General features: G+C 34.7%; 1 protein-coding gene and 1 long non-coding RNA gene across 4 annotated transcripts in view; both read right to left on the bottom strand.

Moving 5' to 3' along the window:
* Positions 1-12,905: 12,905 nt before the first annotated feature.
* On the bottom strand, positions 12,906-13,579 carry LOC115878540. Its single transcript, XR_004049549.1, has 6 exons — positions 13,501-13,579; positions 13,379-13,444; positions 13,276-13,320; positions 13,150-13,220; positions 13,030-13,095; positions 12,906-12,965 (listed from the first exon to the last, which is right to left on the bottom strand). It is a non-coding gene; the product is annotated as an uncharacterized LOC115878540 (long non-coding RNA).
* Positions 13,580-14,483: 904 nt separating this feature from the next.
* Positions 14,484-25,904, bottom strand: part of LOC115878687 (RE1-silencing transcription factor B-like) — a 31,277-nt gene continuing 19,856 nt past the window's right edge. For 2 of the 3 annotated variants that reach the window (XM_030895255.1, XM_030895265.1), the window contains 4 exons: positions 16,830-17,030; positions 15,441-15,530; positions 14,799-14,906; positions 14,484-14,729 (listed from right to left, as the gene is read on the bottom strand). In XM_030895255.1, the coding sequence (XP_030751115.1) occupies positions 14,639-14,729; positions 14,799-14,906; positions 15,441-15,530; positions 16,830-17,030 (490 nt within the window). In that variant the 3' untranslated portion in view covers positions 14,484-14,638. The remainder of the gene's footprint in view (positions 14,730-14,798; positions 14,907-15,440; positions 15,531-16,829; positions 17,031-25,904) is intronic. The other variant, XM_030895272.1, reaches the window with a different exon arrangement.

The following is a 25,904-nucleotide window of genomic DNA, read 5'->3' as shown; positions in this document are numbered from 1 at the left end:
GTATCCAATATAAAGTTTCCGTTGCCAAGAGGGTAGCTAAGTATGGGCACACTAGTCAGGGCCTTCTTCAATTTTCGGAATGCCTCGTCAGAATCTGAGTCCCAAGAGAAACGCCTCTCGCCTTCGGTAAGTCTGGTCAATGGTTTTGCGATGGTGGCGAAACCCTGTACATAGCGTCGATAGTATGTGCATAGTCCCAAAAAGCTTCGTAGTTCATGTTTATCTTTAGGTATCGGCCACTCTTCCACTGTCTTGGTCTTCTGTGGATCTACCGCAACTCCTTGGGAGGAGACTACATGGCCCAAGTAGTGTACCTTTTCTTGACACAGATGACATTTCTTGGGGCTAAGTTTCAAACCAGAACTCCCTAGTCGCTTGAAAACTTCTTCCAAATTCTTCAGATGATGGTCAAAGGATTTCCCAACCACTATGATGTCATCCAGGTACACTAAACAGGTAGTCCAGGATAGTCCCTTTAACACAGACTCCATTAGTCTCTCAAAGGTAGCTGGCGCGTTGCACAATCCAAAAGGCATGACGGTAAATTGCCACAGTCCGGAGCCCACCGAGAACGCTGTCTTCTCTCTGTCTTTCGGCGCCATGTCGACTTGCCAATATCCACTCTTCAGATCTAACGTAGAGAATATCGTTGACCCCGCCAGTGTGTCTAGAGTATCGTCTATCCTCGGCAGGGGATAGCTATCCTTCTTGGTACCATTATTGAGCTGCCGATAATCAACACAGAATCTGGTGGTACCGTCTTTCTTCTTTACTAGTACTACCGGCGATGTCCACGGGCTGTTAGATGGTTCGATGACACCCTCTTCTTTCATTTCTCGAAGGATTTTATCAGCTTCTTCACGTTTGGCGAGCGGAAGTCTTCTCGGATTTTGTTTGATTGGTCGTGCTTCTCCGGTATCAATTTTATGTTGTACTAAATTGGTACGACCTCTGTGTCCTGCTTCTCCTTTATCAAACACATCTTGATACTTGATTATCAGGTTTCCCAATTTTCTACTATTTTCGGGAGATAATCCCTTAACGTTTACTAACTCCTTCACCATTTTGTCCGGAATTTTTGAAGTCGAAACTTTGGAGGCTTCCACGCTTCGAATGACTGAGGAGACCGAACAACAGTACCCTAACAGGGTTCCCTTCTTCAAGGATACAGAATAATAATTCGTATTCATTACTCTCACCGGTACAGTTTTCTTCGCTCGTAGCAGGGCTTTTCCAACAGCGATCCCTCGTCCTATTTCGCTGTCATGGTTCCTTGGCTCCAACAGAATAATACTCCCATTATTCATTTTACCTTCCAGGCAACCATCCAAAAATACCTCACAGCGCTCAGGGATCGAAACATCTTCTGCTACTACCACGCGAAGCGTCTCCTCACATTTTCGATGTAGAACCACTTATTCCTCATTTATTTTCAAAATTCCCTCTTTGAAGTTTAGGTCAAAACCTTTAGTGGTCATGATGTTCATTCCGAGAATAAGTTCATCTTCGATATCTGCTACTAACACTGGATGTTCAAAACTGGTGCTCCCAATAACAAAATTAAGATTTACTTCTCCATGGACAGCAGCGGAGCCCCCCGTAGCAGTACGTAGTCGCCATTGTGTTGTTTTAACCTTCTTCGATGTTTTAAGAATGTCCGGTCTGATGATAGTTTTCGTCGCACCTGTATCCAACAGCATGGTCCGGAACTCTCCATCAACAAAACCATCCACAAAAATGCTGTTGAACTTGTGTTGTAGCGATGCGACTTGAGCAGTTTTCGTTGGAACCTGTTGGGTACTGCTCGATATGTGTCCCTTTGATTCGACACTTGGCGAAACCGGGTCCACGTCCTTTTCTTTACAGTGACTTCTTACGTGTCCTGCCTGGCCGCAATTCCAGCAACAAGTCGGTCCTTTCTTGCCCATGTACTCCTCCATGACTTTCCGTACAATGCTTTCCACGGATTCGTCGGAACATTGGTTGACCGCCCGTACTCTCACTAGAGACCGAGAACTTTGTTTCGCAGCCTCGAATTCTAGGGCACGTGCTAAAGCATCCACCAAGTGCGATGGGTGGGCTAGGAGAAGTGCTTGTCTTGTCTCGTTGTCACGTAAGCCATCGGAGAATGCCTGTACTGCCAACCGCTCCATAACATTCTCGGGCGTAGCAGGGTACGCAAGACGAACGAGGCGGGCTACGTCAGCTTCAAACTCCTGCAGAGACTCATTTGACTTTTGAATGCGATTTTTTAGCTGGGAATGATAGACATGTTCCAAATGAGCTTGGCCGTACCTCATTTCTAAATGTCGTACCAATTGCTGATAATCTCCCTGTTCCGATGGTGACAATGTCTGCAGGATATCAGTTGCATCTCTCGCAGTGCGACAGTCAAAGCGGTAGCCTTTTCAGCGATTGTCCATCCGTTCGCTCTCGCAGCGGCCTCAAACTGGCAAAAATAATTGGCCCAAGCGGTTTTTCCGTCAAACTGTGGAGGCTTAATAACTGACTTTGAGATATACTTATTTTCGACTAGTTTCGGTGCCTCCGATGTTTCTTGACATTTTGGTGAATTGGCCTTTTCTATTTCTTGTTTTAAAATTTCGATTTTTCTATTTACATCTTCCTCAATCTCCGTTATTTTGTCTTGTAGTTCCGTAGAATTCTCTATAATCTTATTGTTTAAACTTTCTTCTAAATTAAGTATTTTGTCATTGAAACTGGCTTGTAGATCTTTAGAATTTTCTATGATTTTATCCTCTAAAATATTAATTAAATCCTGGGAATTTTCCATAATTTTATCTTTCAAACTGTCTTCTAATTTTTGAGAATTCTCTGTGATTTTATCTTCTAAATTAACTTCCAAGTCAATTATTTTACTATTCAAATTGTCGTTTAAATTGTCTTGTAAATTTTTCAATGACGAGTCAAGGTCACCTTCCAGCTCGAAGTAAAATGTGTCAGGATCCTCACCTTCTTCCACCAAAACGTCTCTCAGTCTAGCTTGCAAAATGCTTTTCTTTCCATCTGTCTCGCACTCTCTCTCTTCCAATATGCATTTCAGTTCGGACACTTTCAAGTCTTTCAACAATTTTTTCAGGTTTTCCATGGTCAGTCTTTTTATTCTTCTAGTCTATCACACACCCCACACCTGACACCAATTGTTACGTTTTTCGTCGGTTCCGTGTGGATAGAAAGTCACAATTTATTTAAACTCTATTTATTTAACACTACTTAATTAACAAAACTAATAACGATAAACGACTTATAGAACTATTTACAAACGATTTATAACTAAGAATTTATTTTGAATTTTAGCGCGTCAACTGTATATTTATAACTGCCCTCTCTAGGCCACTGCCGCCGGCTTTTATACCGACAGGTAAAAGAAATCTAGAATAGTCCAAAGATCGTTAGGCGCATAGAGAAGGTTTTCGAATGTTCTCGTATGTACGAGTCCATTCTAGTGGGTCTCGATTCTTCTCGAACGAATGAATCATTGCGGTGTCTATGCGATGTTAAGGTCATCCGAGGGCGGGCCATATTGTGAGGTTAGGTCGAGTTCACACCGGCTCGCAACAATATACTAGCGGCTTATGATCAGATTTAACCAAAAATTTTACACCATACAAATAAGGTCTAAAATAATTTATTGCCCAGTGGATTCCAGCAATTCTTGTTCAATGGTTGCGTTTGGATTCGCCTTTTGTGAATGATTTTGATGCAAATGCTATAGGTAAGTCTTTACCATTAAAGTCTTGTGATAACACAGCTCCACACGCATCTTTTGATGCATCTGTTGTTACTATAAACTGTTTGTTAAAATCTGGGTATTGAAATATTTGAGGTTGGACCAGAGCAGTTTTTAACTTTGCAAAAGAATTTTGACAATCTTGTGACCAAACAAAAATTATATTTTTCCTAGTTAGCTTATTAAGCGGTTTACAAATGTTAACAAAGTTTGGAATGAAACGACGGTAATAATTGCAAAACGCGACAACACGTTTTACCGCGTCAGTATTTGTCGGTGTAGAAAATTTGTTTATGATTTCAAACTTTAAATCGTCAGGCAAAATGCCATGACTTGTTATTTTATGGCCTAAAAATGTGACCTCCTTTTGGAAAAAATTACACTTTTCTGGGTTAAGTTTTAAATTGTATTTTCTACAAGTATAGAAAACCTTCCTCAAATTTTGCAACTGATGATTTTTTGAACAGCCTATAACAATTAGATCATCCACGTATAAGAATGCTTTTTCTGGTGTAATTCCAGCAAATGCTATCGACATCATCCTTTGGAAGCTGTTTGGGCTAACCTTTAGTCCAAATGGTAATCTAGTAAATCTATACGAGCCATTATTTGTACTGAATGTCGTGATATCCCTGGAGTTCTTTTCCAAAGAAATCTGATGGAATCCGGCTTTTAAGTCCAACGTCGAGAAATATTTTGCTCTACCTAGTTGATCAAGGATGTCATCTTTCTAGGTAAAGGAAACTTATCTGCAATTAGCTTCTTGTTTACCTGTCTATAGTCAATGACTAATCGCCATTTATTTTGGTCATCAGTTGACTTTTTAGGTACTAATAAAATCGGACTATTATATTCCGCTGTTGATGGTTCGATTATTTTATTTTCCAGCAATTTGTTGACTTGACAATTTATTTCATTTGTTTGTGAGTACGGCGTGCGGTAATTTTTTATATAAACCGGGGCAGAATCAGACAATTTAAGTTTTTGTTCATAAAAGTTGTTTTTTGTTAATTTATCAGATGGTAAACAAAAAATATCTGAAAATTCTTTACATAAATTAAAAGTATCGTTTTTTGCAAAGTCAGGGATGTTTTTGTTTAACTGTTGTAATAAATTTGATTCTCTATTATTTAGTTTGGGGTTAATTGAGTAAACATAAAAATTATTTAGATTGGAAAACTGTATGTCAGCGTTTTTTATTGTGACACTTGCAAATGTTGTATTTAAAAGTCTAACTATTGGATTTGATTTTGAAACAATTGAACCAGCAATAAAAACTCCGTCGGCGATTTCAGTATTCAAAATAACAGAATCAGTCTTTAGTTGCGTGAATTTTTTAATATACCTAATGACCTCACACCTAGGTGGGATTACCAAAGATTCCTCTTCTGGACTTGAAAATATTGGCAATGTTGTTTTTTCGTTAAAAATTTGTAGTGTTAATGTCCAGTTAGCATAATCTAATTGACATTGATATTTCGAAATAAAGTCTCGCCCTAAAATTCCGTCAGCTGGTATTGGAAAGTTTTGCTCAACTATATGAAACGAGTGATTTATTGCATAATTATTAATCAAAATTTGGGTATTAGTTGTGCATAAAGAACTCGTCGAGCCATCTGTAATACCTTTAATATTGCTTAAGTTATATTTATTAATAAATTGTTTAGGAGAAATTTCAAAATTTTTAAATAAAGATATATCCGCACCTGTATCAACTAATAAAGTAATTATGCTATTATCTGTCATGCTAGTTTGGACTACAACAAAGTTCGAAAGTGATAGGTCCATATGGAATATTTTTATAGCGACCCCAGTGGACCTGGCTGGGGGTCCTCTACGTTTCCCGACTCTTCCTGAGTGTAATGCCTGACATATCTAGGAAACTGTCTTCTATGATTAGGCCTAGAGTTTCCTCGACCTCTATTATATTGACCATGATGATTATGGTACTGTTGATTTGCATTTAAATATCTCTGGGTGGGTCTATAGTCACTATTATTATTAGTATAGTTCTCTGAATAGTGTCCTCTTCCGCGACTTTGATGCCCTCTATGATGCCTGTTTCCAGCTCTGTAACGCTGATTTTTTGTATAAAAGATTGTGCTAGTATCTGGCGTAGTATCTCCACCAATAGTTATAAATTTAGGGATTGCTTCCTCGCAGTTGGTGAAATTACCAGCCTCCATTATTAGTTTTTCTTTCTCAGAATTGCTGTTTGTTCTTAGAGCTTTGATTGTCGTATTTGTCGTATAGGATTCAGCTACTGCTATGGGCACTCCTTCGTTTACATAGGCTCTTTTCAGGGTTTCTGCTAGAGCTTCAATCTCTGTGGCATATCTTGTGGAATCTTTATGTTGCTGCTTTAAAGATAGTATTTTTGCCGTTACCATATGAGAACTTTCTGTTTTAATGCGTGTTCGTAGCTTATTAATTATGGTATCCAGATTATCGTTATAATCTATTAAATCACGTGCTTTTCCAACCAGTCTCGTTTTCACATAGGCCACCGCATTATTTTCTTGGTTTTCGCAATTTACGCACAGTAGATTTAAGGCGTCTATAACGGACTGTAATTTACTTGGAGAACCGTCGAATTCGTTGGGAAGAATTTTACTCGCAAAATTGAAAAATTCTGTTTTTGACATAGCCATGTTTTCAAGTTTTATTTTAGGAATATTTTATTCTGGGATTGCCTCTGATTCAGAGGACTCTTCTTTATCTTCACTTTCCTCGAATTCTTCGTCAAATATTTCTAGATTTATATATTCCAAAAGGAACTTTGTAGGGTACTTTTAAAACCTGATATGATCTTATGACCCTATCTCTCAACGAAGTAAAAAGTTTTTTAATGGTAATTTCCTGTTCTTTATTAAGTGATGGATAAACAAATTGTACTAATTTAACAAAATTATTAAAGTGCTCCAATAAATTTGCTTGGACTTCATTTTTAATTGTATCACTCTTAGGTATTTGTTTTTTATGAACGCGTTTTGATTCGTTTCTAACGAGATTACGTAAACTTAGTAGCTTGGCAAGGATCCCTTCCCAATGATCAGACATAAATTATACAAAAGTAAGAAATAAAAAATTATACAAAAACAAAAAAAAAACACAATATCCCTTATTTAATACCAAAAACAAAAAAAAACTTCTTATCCTTATAAACATAACAAAAAGTCATTAATTAATTCATAACTAATAGAATTTCTTTCTGTTTAATTAAAAAAATAAAAAATGTTGTACATTTTTGGTTAAAATAGCGAAGTCTTTTTTTTGTGTAGGTAATAATTAAATATACGTAAGAATTTCCATATTGTAATAAATTTATGTAATTTTACGTAAAAAATAAAAACAAAACGTTCACACCGAGTATAAATGTTAAATAAAGGCTATAAAAACAACGCAAATAATTGTATATTCACATACCATCAACACTGTCCATCAATAAGTACTGCTCGACTAAACATCTACTGCTGCTTGGGTTCGAAGGACCATGCTTCTAGATAAGTCTTTTCGGAGCCCCCTTCGGTACGCTTTATGTAATTTTAGTAGAAGTAAAATTACCAGAACTGCTACTACAATGTACAGTAGTACTCAAACATCTGTTGGCACTTGTATGCTCTTCTGTTCTACGATGAAGTTGGAGTTGACCACACCATTATCGGTTAGTTCCGAATGTTTAGAATTTGTCTTTCCCATGGTAAATTAGTTTATTTTGTTTCACTATTTTCACTTTTTCACATTCACTTTTGACTATAGTTTAACTAAACTTACTTAAATTATTTAAATTAAGGCCCTTAGGCAGGATCGCCATGTGATGTCGTCTCATTCCAATACGGGAAAATCAAACACATGTTCACACTTTGAATACATTTATTCGAATTAGCTAACCTAGTTACAAAACATGGTATGCTATGCTTTTGTTATTGCAATAATTAATGAAATATTAAACAAACAATTGTTGGGTAACCAGGTCGCACTACATTTTCACCGTATAGGAAATTTCAGGATCCAGCTCGTTTTGCTCTGTTTGTATAGGTTCCAAAATAGTTTCAAAATCAGCGTATACAACAAAGGGTACTTTTAATTTTAGTTCGAAATTTATAAATTTAAGGATATTCTCGGGAATATTTTCACCATATTTATTTTTCTTTAAATTATCCGAAGGAGTTTCAACTATAACATGACCAAAATCGAATTTTTGATGATTTTCTAATTTAATATCTGAAGAAAAATAAACCAAGAAACCATCGCATAAGAATTTTAAATGTTGTTTGCCTGAAAGTTGGTTTGAGATTAGGCGAGACATATTTCTTATTAAACAGTAATGATTATTGCCAGAATCATCGCTGATTAATAACAAATTCACATGTCTATCTACCTTATGAGATCTAGTAAAATACAAAGGACCCACAACTTTAACAATATTCCTATCGTGTTTATAACCCTTCTCGAGTCCATAAACATTAATAGAAATATTATTGAGTTGTTCGAATTTTGAAATTTGTTTCAAAGATATCGGAAAATCTATACCTCTCACATCCAATTCCTGTTCAAAAGGCTAATAATTCTGAACTCTGTTAGCATGTTGAACCCGATGAATTGGGTGAACGGCAGCTAAAACCGACCATACAAAACATTTCTGGTCAGAGTTTCGTATGTTCAACACAGTCTTTTTCGCTTCTATATCCTTCGGTAATGGTATGTAGGATGAGGCTTTTAATAGGTTGATTTTATTTACCCTTACATCTACGTGGAGAAGTTGCTGAAGAGTCCAACCTAAACACCAAAAAAAATAATTAGTACGGTGAAAAACAGAAAAATTATATACTTACCACTATCTTTTTCATTAAATTCCTGGAATCTCCGCTTAATGATAGTGGTGAACTGTTCAAACATCTCCTCCAAATCAGTGCCCTGGCTTGCTCCCCTGAACCGACAGCCAAAGGACTTGGTTTCCTCCACTTCTTTCGTTTGCAGGAGGAAGCGACCAAAAAGCTCCAGACCGACTTTCACGTTACCAAACCTTTCGATTTGGCACCTTGCTACCTTCCCGTCTGGGAGGTGGGTTCAAATTGTACCTATATAAAACACAAAATTTTAGTTCAATGTAATCACACAATAAAACACAGATTAACAAGACAGACGTTTATTCAGAGTAGGGTAGCTCATCATTTGAAACAATACAATTTAAAAGGTTTATATAATTATTATAATAATATGGGGAAATTAAAATGACTATTATTATAAATTAAATATTTGCAACAATTGGTAATCCTGGTTACCAGTTAGTGTAACCTAGACTATAAGATTACCTACTCTACTAAAATTTAATACAAAAGAAAAACGGGGTACCCACTAAATGACTTACTTATAATTACGAATTAAATGATAATTACTAATTAAAACTAATTATAACGCAGAACCAATAAAAAATAGGTACAACAATCTTTATTTTAAGTACGCAGGAACGAGTTAGCTAATAAAAGTTTGGTACTTAGCTTTTAGTCGTAAGGGTCCCAAAAAATCCCCTACGCTAAGATACAAAACGCCCAACCACGTGGCTTCCCCTTAGCTTATCAGTTGGTTTGAACAGGAACCTCGCTAGCCAGTCGTGAAAACCCTCGTGGAACCAAGTCGGTGTGTAAAAGGAAATCCAAACCAAGGTGCCTAATTTAAAATTAACCCAATAAAAATTTGTCCCACGTGATAATTAATAACCCAAAATTAACTTACCTACTGTGGGCGATTTCCTTGGAAATAATACAAAAGATGCAAAGCTATTAGTTTCGTCTCAATTCAACCATAGCTGTATGATATAACTAATATCAATTAACCGTAGAGAATTATTAACCTTTCCCAAAATCAACTGAAAGGATTTCTCAACTCAATACGTGACTTCACTGCCAGCGTGCCGAAAAGAAAAGAAAGGAAATCACCAGACAGTTGGGCGCTTGGAATTTTAATCTCGAAACCCCCTCCTGATATAAATTTAGCTATAAAATCCCTAGGTACTTCCGCAACCAGTTAAGTACCAATGTTGCCAGGATTAATCCGATAATCAAAGAAAATTAATAATAAATCAAACAATAATAATAAGTTAAACCACGGGGGTGTCACTTGTATGGGAAAACAGGCAACAGTCAAATTTAAACGTGCCAGGACCAACGACAAAGAAAGCAACATCTGCCAGGCATTGGCTTTCTTTGTCACTCACATTTAAGCAATGTGAGCCGATGAAACATGATACCGCGGCCATTTTGCCAACAAAGAAGCTGGCCGGCTGTCCTGGCAAGTGATTTAAAACAATTTTGCTTTTTTACAATATTAAATTACCATTTGGATGTATTTAATGCGATTATTCAGTTAACCGGTAAGTCAGAAATTACACACAAATACTTTATTCGTAAATACAACTAAGATGTAAACGTATTTTTGTATTTTTAGATTTCAACTCTTGCAAAGACCCGCCGATAGAACTTGCCTGGCAGCGTACCTGTTTAACTAAACGTATTATTTCCTGATAATAATATCAAAACACGTAAGTACCTCTATAATTTATGATGAAAATGTTTTATATTATTTAAATACTTTCTAACCTCAAATAATAGTAAGATCCTTGTTTATATCGCACAGCCCGTTCAAAACTGTATTGTCTTCAAAAAATGTTTACAAAACAAACAATTATTAAAAAAACAATGTCCTTTTAATCTGATTTATACCTCAGAAGGATGCCAGTAAAATTTTATTAAATCAACATTATATTATTTGGCCGTTAATATGCAAAAAGGAGCATATTGCCTTAACTTAAATTTTCTTTTACTTCTCCTGACAATGTTCTCTATATTCTCTATTTTGAGTTAGTAAACTTTTGAACGGGATGTGCGATATATAAAATACATAATATATCCAAGGGTATGATCTGATAAAAGTATTTTTGGACGCATTTTTTGGTTGTTTATGCACGTTGGCTTGGTTTATGTTTTATTCAACTTATATTTATTTGGTATAACAGTTTTTTTGCCTTTGGAATGGCATGCATTGAGGCTAGATAGTGTTTCATTAGATCATCAAAGGAATTTAAATTAGCATATATTTTTTGTCATATTAGTGTGTTATCGCATGATACAGGTAGTTGGATCATAGTGCCTTATGCATGTTATTTACCTATTATATACTTATGTAATGTATTATCAGTAAATAGATGATAACATACTACTAAAATGTCTTTTTAATAGTATGTTTATCTTTCCAATTCACTAGTTATTTGCAAAATGTATTTTGAACTAATTTAAGTCATTAATTGATCATCTTTCTTTTTCAGGTTCCAGGATATTCTTTTCATTGTTAAAAAAATATATATTTCAATATTATTGTAATATAAATCGCAGCTCTAAAAAATAAATGATATTGTTTACTAATGTGTAATTTATTTACTATGAATTTTCTCTGAAAATAATAAGTCTTTAATAATATCATTGATTTGCTGTGTAAATTTAATAGACATATTTTTTAATACATTAAATTATATTAAAGTAATAAAAAATATGTTTATTAACTTTAAACAGTAAGTCAGTGATACTTATAAAAATATTTTTTTTTAAATTTCCCCTCTTTTAAGCCCCGCCCCTCCAATTCCCCTCAATTTAGCTAGTACTGCCAGGCGACACCAGGTGGCGTCTGTTTCCATTTTTTAACATGAAGTTAGCATTTCTTTAATGTACCTATTCTCTGAGTTAAACTAACATCAGAAGTCAGTTATTCTCGCAACATGCAACATAATGAGAAAAGTATTAAACTTGAGGAGATAGCTAAAAACTATTGTCTTGCCCCTTGGGGCCGACAATAGATTTACTTACCGTGTAACGTGACAAAAAAAAATAAGTTAAATGCAATTACAATTAGATACAATTGATAATAGTTTAAGATCATTAATAAATAAAAGTATTAAAATAAGTTAAATGCTAAAATTAATTATTTAGAGACTAAATATGAATGAGGTGAAGCATGATTTAAGAAAACTTCAAGAAGCTGGCAACCGTTAGGCGCGTAGACGATTTGACGTTTGCTCTAACCACAAATTAATTAATCTTAACAAAAATCACAATCAGATTATTTATTAATAATTATTGAAGGTATTATTGTTATTAAAAGGTATGTACATCGTTTCTTATAATATAATTAATATAATATGATTTCTCTTTGTAGCAACCAAACAGCTAACAAAATGCAATGAATATTTCCACCTGAACAGAAGTAAACTAATACCAAAAGTAAGTATATGAAAAATGTCTATACCTATGTGGCGGATTCATCTATCCAAAAAAATCCTTATGGGTTTTTTGCCACTGATCAAATCTTAGATTTGTGAAAATCTCCCTTTCTTAAATAATCGTTATGTTCTTTAATTCTAACATTTAAGGGTCTAGATGTTTCACCAATGTAAAATTTATCGCATTCGCAGGGTATTTGGTATATTACATTTTTTGTTTGTTGTTCTGTATTCATTGGTTTAGTATGTGATAAAATTGATCTAAGTGTATTTTGTGTTTTGAAAGATGTTTGTATGTTATATTGTTTTCCTATCCTTCTTATTATTTTTCCAGAAACGCCTCGTATGTATGGAATTGTAAGTTGTATATATTGTGTATTGTTATCTTTGTGTCTATGATTTGGGGTTTGTATTTCGTTTAATGTTTTGTCAATAAAATATGGTGGATAGTCGTTTTTTATTAATGTATTTTTTATGTGGTTTATATCTTTGTTTAGTGAAATGTCGTCTGTACATATTATTTTTACCCTATCATATAACACCTTTTTTACACTTATACTATGATTAGATGTGAAATTTAAGTATCTATCTGTGTTTGCGGGTTTTCTGTAAACATCTAAAATTAGTTTATTTTGAAATTTTGACACTCCCCTTTAAAATATATAACCGTAACAACCTTACCAGCGCAATGATTTTTTCGCGCAGATTATTCAAAAAATCATTAACGCTGGTAGGATCTTTTTTCGATAAAAGCCGGTATGTAGCAATTCGGTTTTGTTATGAGGTTTTTACTACGTAAACACCCTCCTCCTGCATTATCAAGTGTTCTAAAAAAATATATAGTTTAATTTAAAAGGTGTTGAGCAATAATAAAAAACTTACCGTTATTGAAACCAAGTCTGGTACTCTTGGCTATCGGAGGCGTTGTCTCTGACTGATCAACTAAAATAATAGAAAAAATATTTACAATTACAATTACACAATATAAAATAAAATAGTCACTTACTGTTAGTGCCCGAGCTCTTCCTTTTCAGGGACGTTGTCTTCATTTTTGGGGGTTTAGACTGATTGACTAAAAATAAAAAAACATTTAATACAAAATAAAATAAAATAAATAAAAACTCACCATTACAAATCTTCATATGACTTGCCAAATTACTTTTTTTGAAAAGGTTTTACTACATATGTTGCACGTATCTAAAATAAAAAGGTAGTTATAACGTAGAATATAAAATAAAAAATATGTTAGAACTCGTTTGGGGCGTTGTCTTCATATTTTGAGGCTCGGGATGATCGACTAAAATAATAGAAAAAAATATTTAATATTACACAATATAAAATAAATAAAAACTCACCATTAGCACATATCTTCATATGCCTTGTTAAATTGCCAAAGGATTTCAAACATTTTTTGCATATAACTAAAAAATAAAAAACATTTTTAACGCAGAATATAAAATAAAAAATATTTACTTACGATTGTTAGAGCTGGTTTGGGGTGTGGCAGTATGGATTTGTTCAGCTAAGAAAATAATATATTTAAAATTTTTGAAAAATATACAATAAATAAAAAACTCACCATTACATATCCTCATATGTCTTGCCAAATTATCTTTTCTGGTAAACGCTTTGCTACATATGTTCTACAACAAACAGGAAACCACAAAGTGATAAGACCAGTTCGCAGTACAATATATTTTTCACCAAGTTTGATTTATTTTATTTTTACTTAAATATTTATCACTAAATTGATAACAAAAGATTTCCAGAAAAAGTATGATATCATTGCTGTTACCGGAAACCACAAACCGATGACTAGTTTACAGTACAATGTAATAACACTAAGTTTGATTTATTTTATTTTTACTTAAATATTTATCGCTAAAATTGATCTAGAATATTCCTAGTAAGCCATAAGGGCTTTAGTAATTAAGAAATCTATGAAAACAGTATTATTTATCGAAATTCTAACTCCCTGCAGTGTACCGATTCAAAAAATATATAACACTTAAAGGTTTGCGCACACTTTTAATTAAGATTTCTGAAGAAGTTTGACTGATGACGTAAGATAGGTTTGGCGTTTGACATTTGACAGGTTTGACGTTCGACATTTGATAGGTGACAGGTTTGACGTTTGACAGGTGACAGGTTTGACATTTGACAGGTGACTGATTTGACGTTTAACAGGTGACAGCCCCTCCTCCTCGCGTATGCGCAGTGTCCCTCCTCCTCCTGGCGCAGAATTGGCCATCTCCCTCTACTTCTCTGCCATGCTCTTTTACATGTGAGTAACAGGCAGACTACATTCCTTTCATTTCATTTAATAAAATAAGTAGGGCTATTTAAATAAATTTAGCGTTTGATTTACATAACCTATTCTCAAATTTCACAAAATATTGCTTCTGTCGGGCGAATCAGGGGCAATCGGGCGAGGTAAGTCACAATAAAAAAATATTTAACACAACGTAGGTTCCTTTATTTAATTTAAATTGTTTGTTATACAGTTGGTTAAAATATTATCTCCTCAATTTTGTTGAACGACCCTGGGTTGTTATACCACAAATATATTAATTATACTTTTGCAAAATTTTCAATGTCATGAACATTTTCTTCGTTTAAAAATGCGTATCTTTATCCAGAAACAGAACGTCATCGTCAGGTTCCATTTTTATAAAATCTTCGATCTTCGCTACATATTCGGTATTTCTGAAAACAATAAAAAATATTTAAAACACAATATTGTATCAATTAATAAAAATACATTTAAAAACATACTTAAAGTCATCGTGCATGTCTTTAATCAGAATTGGAGTGACATCATCAGGTTCTGTTTTTATAAAATCTTCCGATTTTATTTCATTAGTCACAGATATACGTTGAGAACTTTTGGAATTAATGAATTACATTATTATCAATATATTAGTAAATAATAAAATTATATAAGGATTCTTGCCACTTAACTGCTGATATAGAAATTTAATTCTACGCTGTGTTTGTCATAATGTGGATCAACCTGCTCTCACTACCGGTTTCGGAGCCCTACTTCATCATCAGGTGAGTTTGGGCAGATCCACAAAATGACAACCACAGCGCAGGGATAGTTAATTCCGACTTGTCGGAAAGTGTCGGTTACATATTAAGTCCCGAACGGGAGATATCGGCCTGCGTGCAATGGTAGTACTTTCGTACCACCGAGGCGAAACTATCGATAGTAAAAAGATGGTAAAAGGCTTTTTTTTTCAGGCAAGCCAAATTATAAAATAGAAAGTTTCCACATTATGACAAACACAGCATAGAATTAAATTTCTATATCAGCAGTTAAGTGGCAAGAATCCTTATTATAATTTTATTATATACCTATACTACAAGAAATTTGTTTTCTATTTTATATTAGTAAAAATACACTTAAAAACATACTTAGTATCATCCAAAAGGGAAGTAAGTTCATCCATTTCAATTTTTAAAGAATCTAATATGACTTCATCAGTTGGTATACAATCAGCATTTCTGGAAACAATAAAAAAAATAAATAAAATGACAAAACATGTGCCTGGACATTTCTGTCCTAATAGCAATATATTTCAATAAGTTTTATTAGTGATAGATATTAGAAAAAATTCGAAAAATAACTAGTTATAGAAAAATAAGCAGTGAGGCCCATGAAGCTCATATGAAGAGAGTTCCATCTTAATATTTAAAACTATGGTTTGAGTTTGGTTGTCATCATCTATTTTTTTACTTGAGAAAGATGGCGATCTTCATTTTCACACGAACTCTAAAGGCGACCGGCCACTGCGAGCGTAACTAAACTAAAGCTAAGAATATGAAAACAAACGGTAATTAAATGGGAACTCCACTGGGAACGATTTTCGCTCAGTAGTCAGCTAAGTTTTCGTATTGTATCTCTGCTATCATAGAACTAATCGCTGCGAAAAATTCGCTGGAACCTGTCACGAACTAAAACAAGCGAAACTAAACTACGATTCGAATCTTCGTTCATATATTTTCGTTTGATTCGGTCAAGTAGCCGCTGACGCATTAAAAAGTATGGAAGCTGATTTTTACAAATCTTATCTTCGCTTAGTTTAGTTTCGCTCGCAGTGGCCGCCCGCCTTAAAGGGGACACTGCGAGCGGAACTAAACTAATAAGCTAAGCGAAGATAAGATTTGTAAAAATCAGCTCCCATACTCTTAAATGCATCAGCGACCACTTGAGCGAAACTAAACGAAAATATACGAACGAAGATTCAAATCGTAGATTAGTATCGCCCGTTTTAGTTTGTGACAGGTTCCAGTTCTATGCTAGCAGAGACACAGTACAAAGACGCAGCTGACTACTAAGCAAAAATCGTTCCCAGTGGTCGATAAGTAATAATACTTACCGTTTCTTTGTATATTCTTAGCTAGTTTAGTTTCGCTCGCAGTGGCCGCCCGCTTTTAACGCGTTTTTCGATCATATGGTATATGATAATAATAACAGTTTATGTGTATCAGGTATCCACTTTATTTTACTTTTAAATCTTTCAAATAGAAAAGATCTCAGATCTGCGGACAGAATAAAAAAATAGTTTTTAGGCCCATTTTAGATAAGGATTTTTTAAGGTTTGTCATTTTTTCTATTGCGTTTGCAACTCATTTAATTACAGGTAACATTAAATCCATCGGGCTCTTTACTATTTGTATTTGTCAAAAGAATATATATTATTGAATTCCATTATAGGTCATTGTTTCAATTAAAATAAAATCAAATATGAAATATTGGAATTATCATAATCAGTATATTTCTTATATTAACTATTAATTTACCTGAAATCAACATGAGCATTCTTGAGGTGGTATTGTAAACCCTTTTTTGATCTACATTTCTTATCACACAGCTCACAGGCAAACATCTGTCGTTCTTCCGGTGCCAAGTGAACGTTGTTGTGTCGTTCAAGATTTGAGCGACATAGTGTTTCATAGTCACATATTGCACATTTATAGACCTTTCCCTGCGATTTCTTTTTTCTAATAAAATATATACTTAATAATACAGCCTGTTCCGAAAAAGCCTCATATCATGATTTCTGAGAAAATGTTCGTCCAATCTTTTTCACAAAATATGGGAGCAAAGAGAGCGCTCAAGTAAAAAATATTGCATAGATTTACACGACGTTTCTATTTTTTTTTAAATAGATTGCTAAAATCCCTATTCTACAGGCTTGGTGCATTTCAGTTGATTTTAAAAAATCCAACCACAGCGCTCGAGACGGCAGAAATTAGAAGTTTTCGTTTCTCTGTATTTCACGCAGTTCCGATGTTGACCGCATTGAAATAATATTAAAACCGTGGCTTTGCCATAATATTTAAGTATTTTAGTTTTTAATAGTGCAGTTATTAAAACAACAAAACACTCATGTACGAGGTTTGTGTGATGTAACGCTGTTTCGGGTAGTAAAAATTAAGTGAACTTAAATGTTACTAAAAATAAACTAAATGTTAAGAAAACTATTTCAAATGTTAATAAAATTGTCGAAAAAATGTTAGCACGTAAATGAGGGCGTAATTACGTGGTTATTGGGTGCAATAACGCCGAATAACTCAACTTTCCCGGATATTCAACTCTCCCGAAACAATATTTTATAGCTTCACAATTTCTTACACCGATTTGAATAGGACAAAAATGGATTCAAGCAGCTCGACGGAACAAGTGAGTAAACAAGGAGCCCAAACCCGCCGTTACATTGGACGCGAGGACGTGCGTTTTTTTATGTGCGAGCTCTGACGGAATTTACTCGCACGACTATTTTATTTTAATGGTTACATTAGATGGGCATTCAAGATGTCCTGTGTGTCGAGTTTGTCAAAACCGAGGCCACTACTTTTTTCTAAGACTTAAGACTTAAATCATTTGAACTTTATGTTGAATTTCACCTAAGACTTAAATCATTTTGATTTTAGAAATGACTTAAGACTTAAGACTTTTCAAAACTGACTTGATAGTCGTAGATACCATTCTTTTTGCTGCGTGCACGTCCGAGCACGTACGACCAAAAAAAAAGGAACGGACACGCATCAAATGTAACCACAGGCTAATAGTAATTATGTAATAGTGCCTATTAGGTACATAATCAAAAAATTAAAGAGGCGTATACTATCAGAGGATAAATAATTATAATTTGCAATATTAATGGTATACTTGTTTTAATCAACTAGTGCTTAAATTTTTTATGAACATCTAAAATTATAGTAATTAAAAAAATTGTCGCCGGGAGGCACGTATAGCCGCCCATACTAAAATATGTTAATATCTCGAAAACTGCGACTTTGACTGATTTTGATGTTATTACAAATTTTGTTGCAAATATTATTCCTAATCTTAATTTGAAAACCGCGTTTCGCTAGCTACTGTAATTTTGGAGTTACGACTTTTTAAAATTTTTAACCCCCTCCCATAACCCCTTACCAACCCCCCAGCCCAGCCCCACCAAAAACTAATGGCCAGATTCTCGGGTGCCACAGTATTTTTGTGCCAAATTTGGTTAAAATCGGTTAAGCGGTTTTTGAGTTATCGTGTTACAGACGGACAGACGGACGGACAGACAGACAGACACCATTGTCGTGCATTGGTTAGGTGTGGATGCACGGCCCAATGCGCCACTTTAAGGTGTCTCTGCAAGAGAAGTAACCTGCCTTGTAGACCTGCATGCAAGAAATGTATATAGAGAGAATTGCAGTAATGTAGGGTAAGTGAACTATCGGCTCCTAATTAGCAACCAAACTACCAAAAGACGTAAGAATACTTGTGACTTATTGTTTATACTTTTTTTATGCAGTATTATAAGGAATCCGATTTGCCGAATTGCAGTGATAGCGAGAACGACGACGATTTGGAGTTGTAAACAATAAATAAAATGAGTTAGTAAATATTGAAAAAATATTTTTAAAATGTAATATATTTATTTTATTACTTTTTAAATGCCTTGGTTGCAATGCTCGAACGGTGCGCAGGGTTTTAAAAAAGCATGGATATAAGTCCTACAAAATCAGTACCACGCAAGAAATTTTTCCCGCAGATTGTAACAGACGTCTGGAGTTTTGCGAGGCTGTAAGAGAAAGAGCCGATCGGAATAATTTATTTTTGGAAAATATCTCTATTATTCTCAGATGAAAGCTCGTTTCCCTTACATGGCTACCACAATCCTTCGATAGTACGTTATTGGTCTCGAGAAAATAAGCACCTTAGTATGGCACTGCGGACACAATATCCACAAAAACTAAATGTTTGAGCTGGCATGCTGCAAAATCATATCATTGGGCCTTTTTTTATTGATGGTATGTTAACAGCTGCCAAATATTTGGATATGCTACAAAACCAAATTGTACCAGCACTTCGAAATTTGCCAATCAATTTTGAGGAAGTGTGGTTTCATTAGGATGGCTGTCCTGCGCATAACGCGCGGAACGTACATCTGTTCCTTCAAACCACATTTCCCAATTGGCTAATTTCCACACAAGGCACAATTAATTGGCCACCACGTTCTCCTGATATGTCGCCCAATGACTTCTTTCTGTGGGGATATGTAAAAAATTCCATTTATGACCATAACCATGAATGACCCATGAATATTGTCGAGCTGCGATTAAAAATCGTTCAGTCGTTAGAAAATATCCCCGCTGTTATGTTAGCTAAAGTTAGGTCAGAGTTTTATAACCTTCTTGGCTATTGCGAAGCACAACAGGGAGGTATTTTTGAACCTTTGATTTAATTTTTTTATAATTATTATGCTAATTGTCCTTTTTTAAAGTTGATTTTTAGTATTTTTTTTAATGCTTGTTTTAAATTATGCTGAAACAGCAACAAAAACATGAGCAGTGTAGATACAACCGGACGTTTAATTATTTTTATTGTTAAAAGATTAAACATCTCGAGATGTATGGATAACCTTCAAAATCGTAAATATATTCTAGAATGATGTACACCCAACCCCTTTCAAAATCCGACTGATTTGATAAATGTGTCAAAGTATGTCTACCGTTCTACGACTTCGATACTGTCATTGTTGCCAGATGAAGTTTTGAAAATTTCCTGAAGCCTGGTTGGTACGGTCAATCTACCAACAAAAAATATTCTTTTAAATATTTATCTGATGATACTTTTATAAATGCCAAGTTTGAGAAAACAAATTAAATACACACACTAAATTGTGTCCAAAAATATGCTTTCTAAAAATGTATTTCCTCGATAGAAACCTTAATGTTAGGGAATATTTCCTAGACCTGGCATCTATGGCCATATTCTTTCCCACCACTTGATTTGTCTTAGCTAATTGGTCTTGGTGAAATAAAACGCACAACGGCAACGTCGCTTCATTTCCTTGTGACGCGTGCAGCACCCCTCCTCCGTCGGCGACCGGCACCGAAAGACACTTGTGTCTAGCCCTAGCAGGCAACTGTTAAGCCCGACCAATCACGTTAGAGTTTTTGACAAACACAAATGAATTAACACACTCCAAATAACCACGCTAACCAACCTGATTGGTCAAGCTTAATAGTTGACTGCTAGGACTAGATACTTCTCGAAAGACGAAGACGAAGAAGCCGCGGCCATTGCATTCGCCTCTACTGTCAGACAGGGCGCATCATATCATTTTACTTATTTACGTAATTAGTTGTATATTGATAACTATATTATTAATAAAACCACACACAAAAATCAGCGTTTTAGTACGCAACATATGGTCCTTCGAGCCGGATTGAATGGGATTTCAAGAGCAATTGACGAATATTTGGCTGAAAGAAGACAAGATCAGGTGGGTTTTTTCCTATTTTCCACAATATTCCTTATCATTTTCATGTCAATTCCTGTCAGGGTATTGTAGAGAAATGTTAGTACTATCGTTCTTTAATTTCATATTGTCATATCTCATATTATATTAAGAATATAACTGTCATGGCCGAACTAAAGGCATTGTTAGCTGAAAGAAGGCTTAAATCTAGTTTAACACGATTTAAACACTTTTTAGATAAACAAAATTCGTCAGAACAAATTGCGCTGTCAGAATTAGACGTTAGATTGTCTCAAATTCAAGATCATTTAAAGAAATTTGAAGATATACAATTAAAAATTGAAATTTTATCAACAGAAAACGAGTCGTGCGATGTTTTAGAGGATATTAACGAACGGGATTCTTTTGAGAGTAACTTTTATTCAACGATAAGTTTAGCTACTGATATTTCAGATCAATGTAGAATAACTGAACAAAATCATGAACATTCGATCACTGATAATGATATACGTACGGTTGATAATAAAGTATTTGATAATTAACAGCAAGTAAGACTTCCTCAGTTAAACTTACCTACTTTCAATGGAGATTATAGTGAATGGTTATTTTTTCGAGATAGTTTTAAATCTCTAATACACGAAAATGTAAGTTTAGATATAATTCAGAAATTTCACTACTTAAGACTTTCACTTAAGGGCGAAGCTGCACAAGTTGTGCAATCGTTAGGCGTTTCGGCAAATAATTATGACACAGCTTGGTCTCTATTAAATGAGCGTTATGAAAACATACCCTTACTTGTCGGAAATCATGTACGTGCTATTTTTAATTTACCTAATCTAAATGAGGAATCTCACGTGGGGCTTAGACAATTATTAGATGGTGTCACACAACATACTAGGGCGCTCGAAGTTTTAGGCCAACCTGTGAACTCTTGGGATACTTTGTTGATTCATATTTTAATTTCAAAATTAGATGGTGTTTCTAGAAGAGCTTGGGAAGCTCAAAATAGTTCTAATGTTTTGCCTACTTTTCGCGTGTTCAAAGAATTCTTACAAGAAAAATGTCGTTTACTAGAAGCAATAAGTGAAAGTTCTTCTAAGTCGATACGCGGAGGAAAAAAGAATACATACAACAGTGTAACTGCTTTAAAATGTTCCTTGTGTCAAAACGAACATCTTATTTATAACTGTAAGGATTTTATTAAACTTGATGGTAATAGTACATGGTACAAAGAAAACAAGGTATGATCGATAGCGGCTCCAATTTCGATAAGTTTGCGCATACCACCTGTGACGTCATACGCCATACAAAAAAATATCCGTATTGTTCAATTGCCACTAATAAAAAAAGACCTAAAATAGGGAAGAATTAGGATATAACCCCAAAAGTTATGTCAAATCATGGAGCTTGACATTTGAAAAATTATTTTCACATTTTTTTTGTCATCTGTTTGACAATTTGAAATTGGCGCGCGGAGCTTGCCGACCAATGGTACCGTTTATCACCTGTGACGTAGTGACCAACCTGCGCAATATCATACCTTGTATTCTTTGTATCATGGTAATAGTAGATTATCTGAAGCAATCCGATTGAAACTTTGTCTTAATTGTCTTCGTAAAGGTCATCTGTCAAAAGATTGCAAGTGTCAACCTTGTCCTAAATGTCATATACGACATCATAGTTTATTGCATTTTGCAAATTTTCAGCAAAATAGATCATCTGTCACAAATCCTCCTCAGGGTAATGAAAGTCATGCTTTTCATAGTCATAAAGATTCAAATAGTATTTTACTTTCGACTGCTATAGTCCAAGTCACAGATAATCAAGGTAAAGTTCATGAATGCAGAGCTTTGTTAGATAGCGGTTCAGAATCCAACTTCATAACAGAAAAATTGTGCAACATATTAAATTTGCCTAGAACTCTGACAGATATCACTATAAGCGGGATAGGCCAGTCTGCTTTTCAAATTATTCATAGAGTTTCCGTAAATATGCAATCACGTTTAAATAATTTTAAAGTAAAACTTCCATGTCTTGTTATTAAAAACATTACTAATAAAATTCCACAAACTTATTTCGATATCGAAGAACTTCCAATTCCTAAAAAATGTGCACTTGCTGGTCCTGCATTCAACATGCCATGTCAGATTGATATATATTTTGTTAGGTGCTCAAATTTTCTGGGATCTTGTTTGTGTAGGACAAATTAAATTAGGCAAAAATTAATCAACACTTCAAAAAACTCATTTGGGCTGGTTAGTATCGGGCACTATACCTAGTTCTATGTCAAATATTTCATCATGTAACTTTTCTCATTTATCTAAGTAAACGCCTATGACTGAAGAGTTTGATGGTTCAAACGTGACGACAGGAATGCATGGCTTCCAAATTTTAGAGAGGCGGGATGAGACCTGTTACGTACTAAAACGCTGATTTTTGTGTGTGGTTTTATTAATAATATATTTAACAATATACAACTAATTACGTAAATAAGTAAAATGAAACGATGCGCCCTGTCTGACAGTACAGGCGAATGTAATGGCCGCGGCTTCTTCGTCTTCGTCTTTCGGTGCCAGTCGCCGACGGTGGAGGGGTGCTGCACGCGTCACAAGGAAATGAAGCGACGTTGCCGTTGTGCGTTTTATTTCACCATAGCCGCCCGCCTTGAAACCTCTCAGGCTTCAACCTTCTCTGCTTGACAGTGTTCTGGTAGGACACAAATTTTCATGACTGGTCTTTGTATGGTTCCCCTTGACGTTTTAATAGATACGGCTCTAATAACGTTATCAGCTCCAGGATGCACTCCTACCACTCTTCCAAGTTGCCACTCTAGAGGAGGAGTATTATCGGCTCTTTCTCTTACAGCCTCGCAAAACTCCAGACGTCTGTTACAATCTGCGGGAAAATTTTCTTGCGTGGTACTGATTTTGTAGGACTTATATCCATGCTTTTTTAAAACCCTGCGCACCGTTCGAGCATTGCAACCAAGGCATTTAAAAAGTAATAAAATAAATATATTAAATTTTAAAAATATTTTTTCAATTTACTAACTCATTTTATTTATTGTTTACAACTCCAAATCGTCGTCGTTCTCGCTATCACTGCAATTCGGCAAATCGGATCCTTTATAATACTGCATAAAAAAAGTATAAACAATAAGTTACAAGTATTCTTACGTCTTTTGGTAGTGTGGTTGCTAATTAAGAGCCGATAGTTCACTTACCCTACATTACTGCAATTCTCTCTATATACATTTCTTGCATGCAGGCCTACAAGGCAGGTTACTTCTCTTGCAGAGACACCTTAAAGTGGCGCATTGGGTCGTGCATCCACACCTAACCAATGCACGACAAGCTTGTCATATATTTGATTGCGCAGATCACAAAGTGTTCCACTTTGTCCCTTCTTTAAACCACCCCCAAGAAGAAGGTGAGGTTAAGGTCTCAGCTTGCGGTATATCAGCCAATCTATCCCAAATCTGCCCTGCCTGATATGCTGCCCTCATTGCGTGTTGGTATATAGCAGCTGCAGTTGGAGGCAGTAAATTCAATGGCTTACTTTGGGACATAAATAATTTTTTTCTAGCCTGATTCACATTGTCTACTTCCTGAATCCCATATAGCTTGACAACAAACTTTTCCAGACTTTTAAGACTATTGTCGATATTTTTCGAAGGCTCGGAAATTGCAGCAAAAGCTTCATTGAATTCCTCGGTCCAGATCTTCCAACACGTTCGTTTGCCCTTCCCTATAAAGAATGAGGTCGTATCACAGCCAGTGAAGGCATGAAATCCTCTTAGTGCCTCTGATTTTTCTTTTTGCATGGCAAGAGCAATTAAATGTGCTGGAATATAATGCGAAGATTTTCCAGTTCCATACAATATCCATAACTCTTCAAGGCTAATTTCATTTAATTGATGGTAGAATGACACTACCAAAACCAAAACGTCTGTGTCAGAGCATCGGATTAGAACTGATTTAGCACCATAATTTGCCATGTCCCTCATATGCCAAATAATACGGCCATCAGCCTCTTGTTGGTGGGTGCAGTCCACTTGATTTGGTTACCACTTGTAATTCTGCTCTGTCACCTGAGCATGTTGCCAAATAATGAAATAACTCTGTTTTGTTTTCTGCATTGCGAATATAGTCTGCCTAATCGTTTGGCAGCATATCTGTAAGCAACGTATAATTTTTTGGATATGATGTATCCAATTTGAGTTAAAGTTTTTGTGTAAGTAATTAATAAAGCCAAAGTACTATGTTATTATAATAAATGTAATTACTATTTACACTTTTATGTACAGGGACATCATTTTAAGTGTCTCACTTGATTTATAATTTTCGTGTTTGGTATTTAAAGATAGTAGAAAGATTTTCTAATGTAATTTTTTGCGAGGATGCCGATTCTCTACACCTAAATTTTTTAAAACGTCAATTTTGACAGATACGACGCCATCTTGATTTTTTTTAAATGGAAACCCCCACATATTTTAGCATGGTCCGGTAGACATATTTTAGCTAATTTCAAATATATATAGTTTAGTATAATTTTCTCTTACCGTTTTCGATATACAGTGGATTTAAAAATGAATTGTTCCAGAATCATTTTAAATGTCTGACCCAATTTAAAATTTTCCTCTTTTCTATTTTAAGATAGTAAAAAGATATTTTAATGTAATTTTTCGCGAGGATGCCGATTTTCTACATTAAAATTTTTTACAACGTCAATTTTGACAGATACGACGCCATCTTGATTTTTTTTAAATGGAAACCCCCACATATTTTAGCATGGTCCGGTAGACATATTTTAGCTAATTTCAAAAATATATAGTTTAGTATACTTTGCACTTACCGTTTTCGATATACAGTGGATTTAAAATGAATTGTTCAGAATCATTTTAAGTGTCTCACCCAATTTAAAATTTTCCTCTTTTCTATTTTAAGATAGTAAAAGATATTTAATGTAATTTTTTCGCGAGGATGCCGATTTTCTAGAAAAAAGTTTTTTACAACGTCAATTTTGACAGATACGACGCCATCTTGATTTTTTTAAATGGAAACCCCCACATATTTTAGCATGGTCCGGTAGACATATTTTAGCTAATTTCAAA

This window comes from Sitophilus oryzae, unplaced genomic scaffold, assembly GCF_002938485.1.
Source record: "Sitophilus oryzae breed Bouriz unplaced genomic scaffold, Soryzae_2.0 scaffold_1063_pilon_pilon, whole genome shotgun sequence".
NCBI classification, from domain to species: domain Eukaryota; kingdom Metazoa; phylum Arthropoda; class Insecta; order Coleoptera; family Curculionidae; genus Sitophilus; species Sitophilus oryzae.
This window is presented reverse-complemented; position numbering and strand designations above follow the sequence as displayed.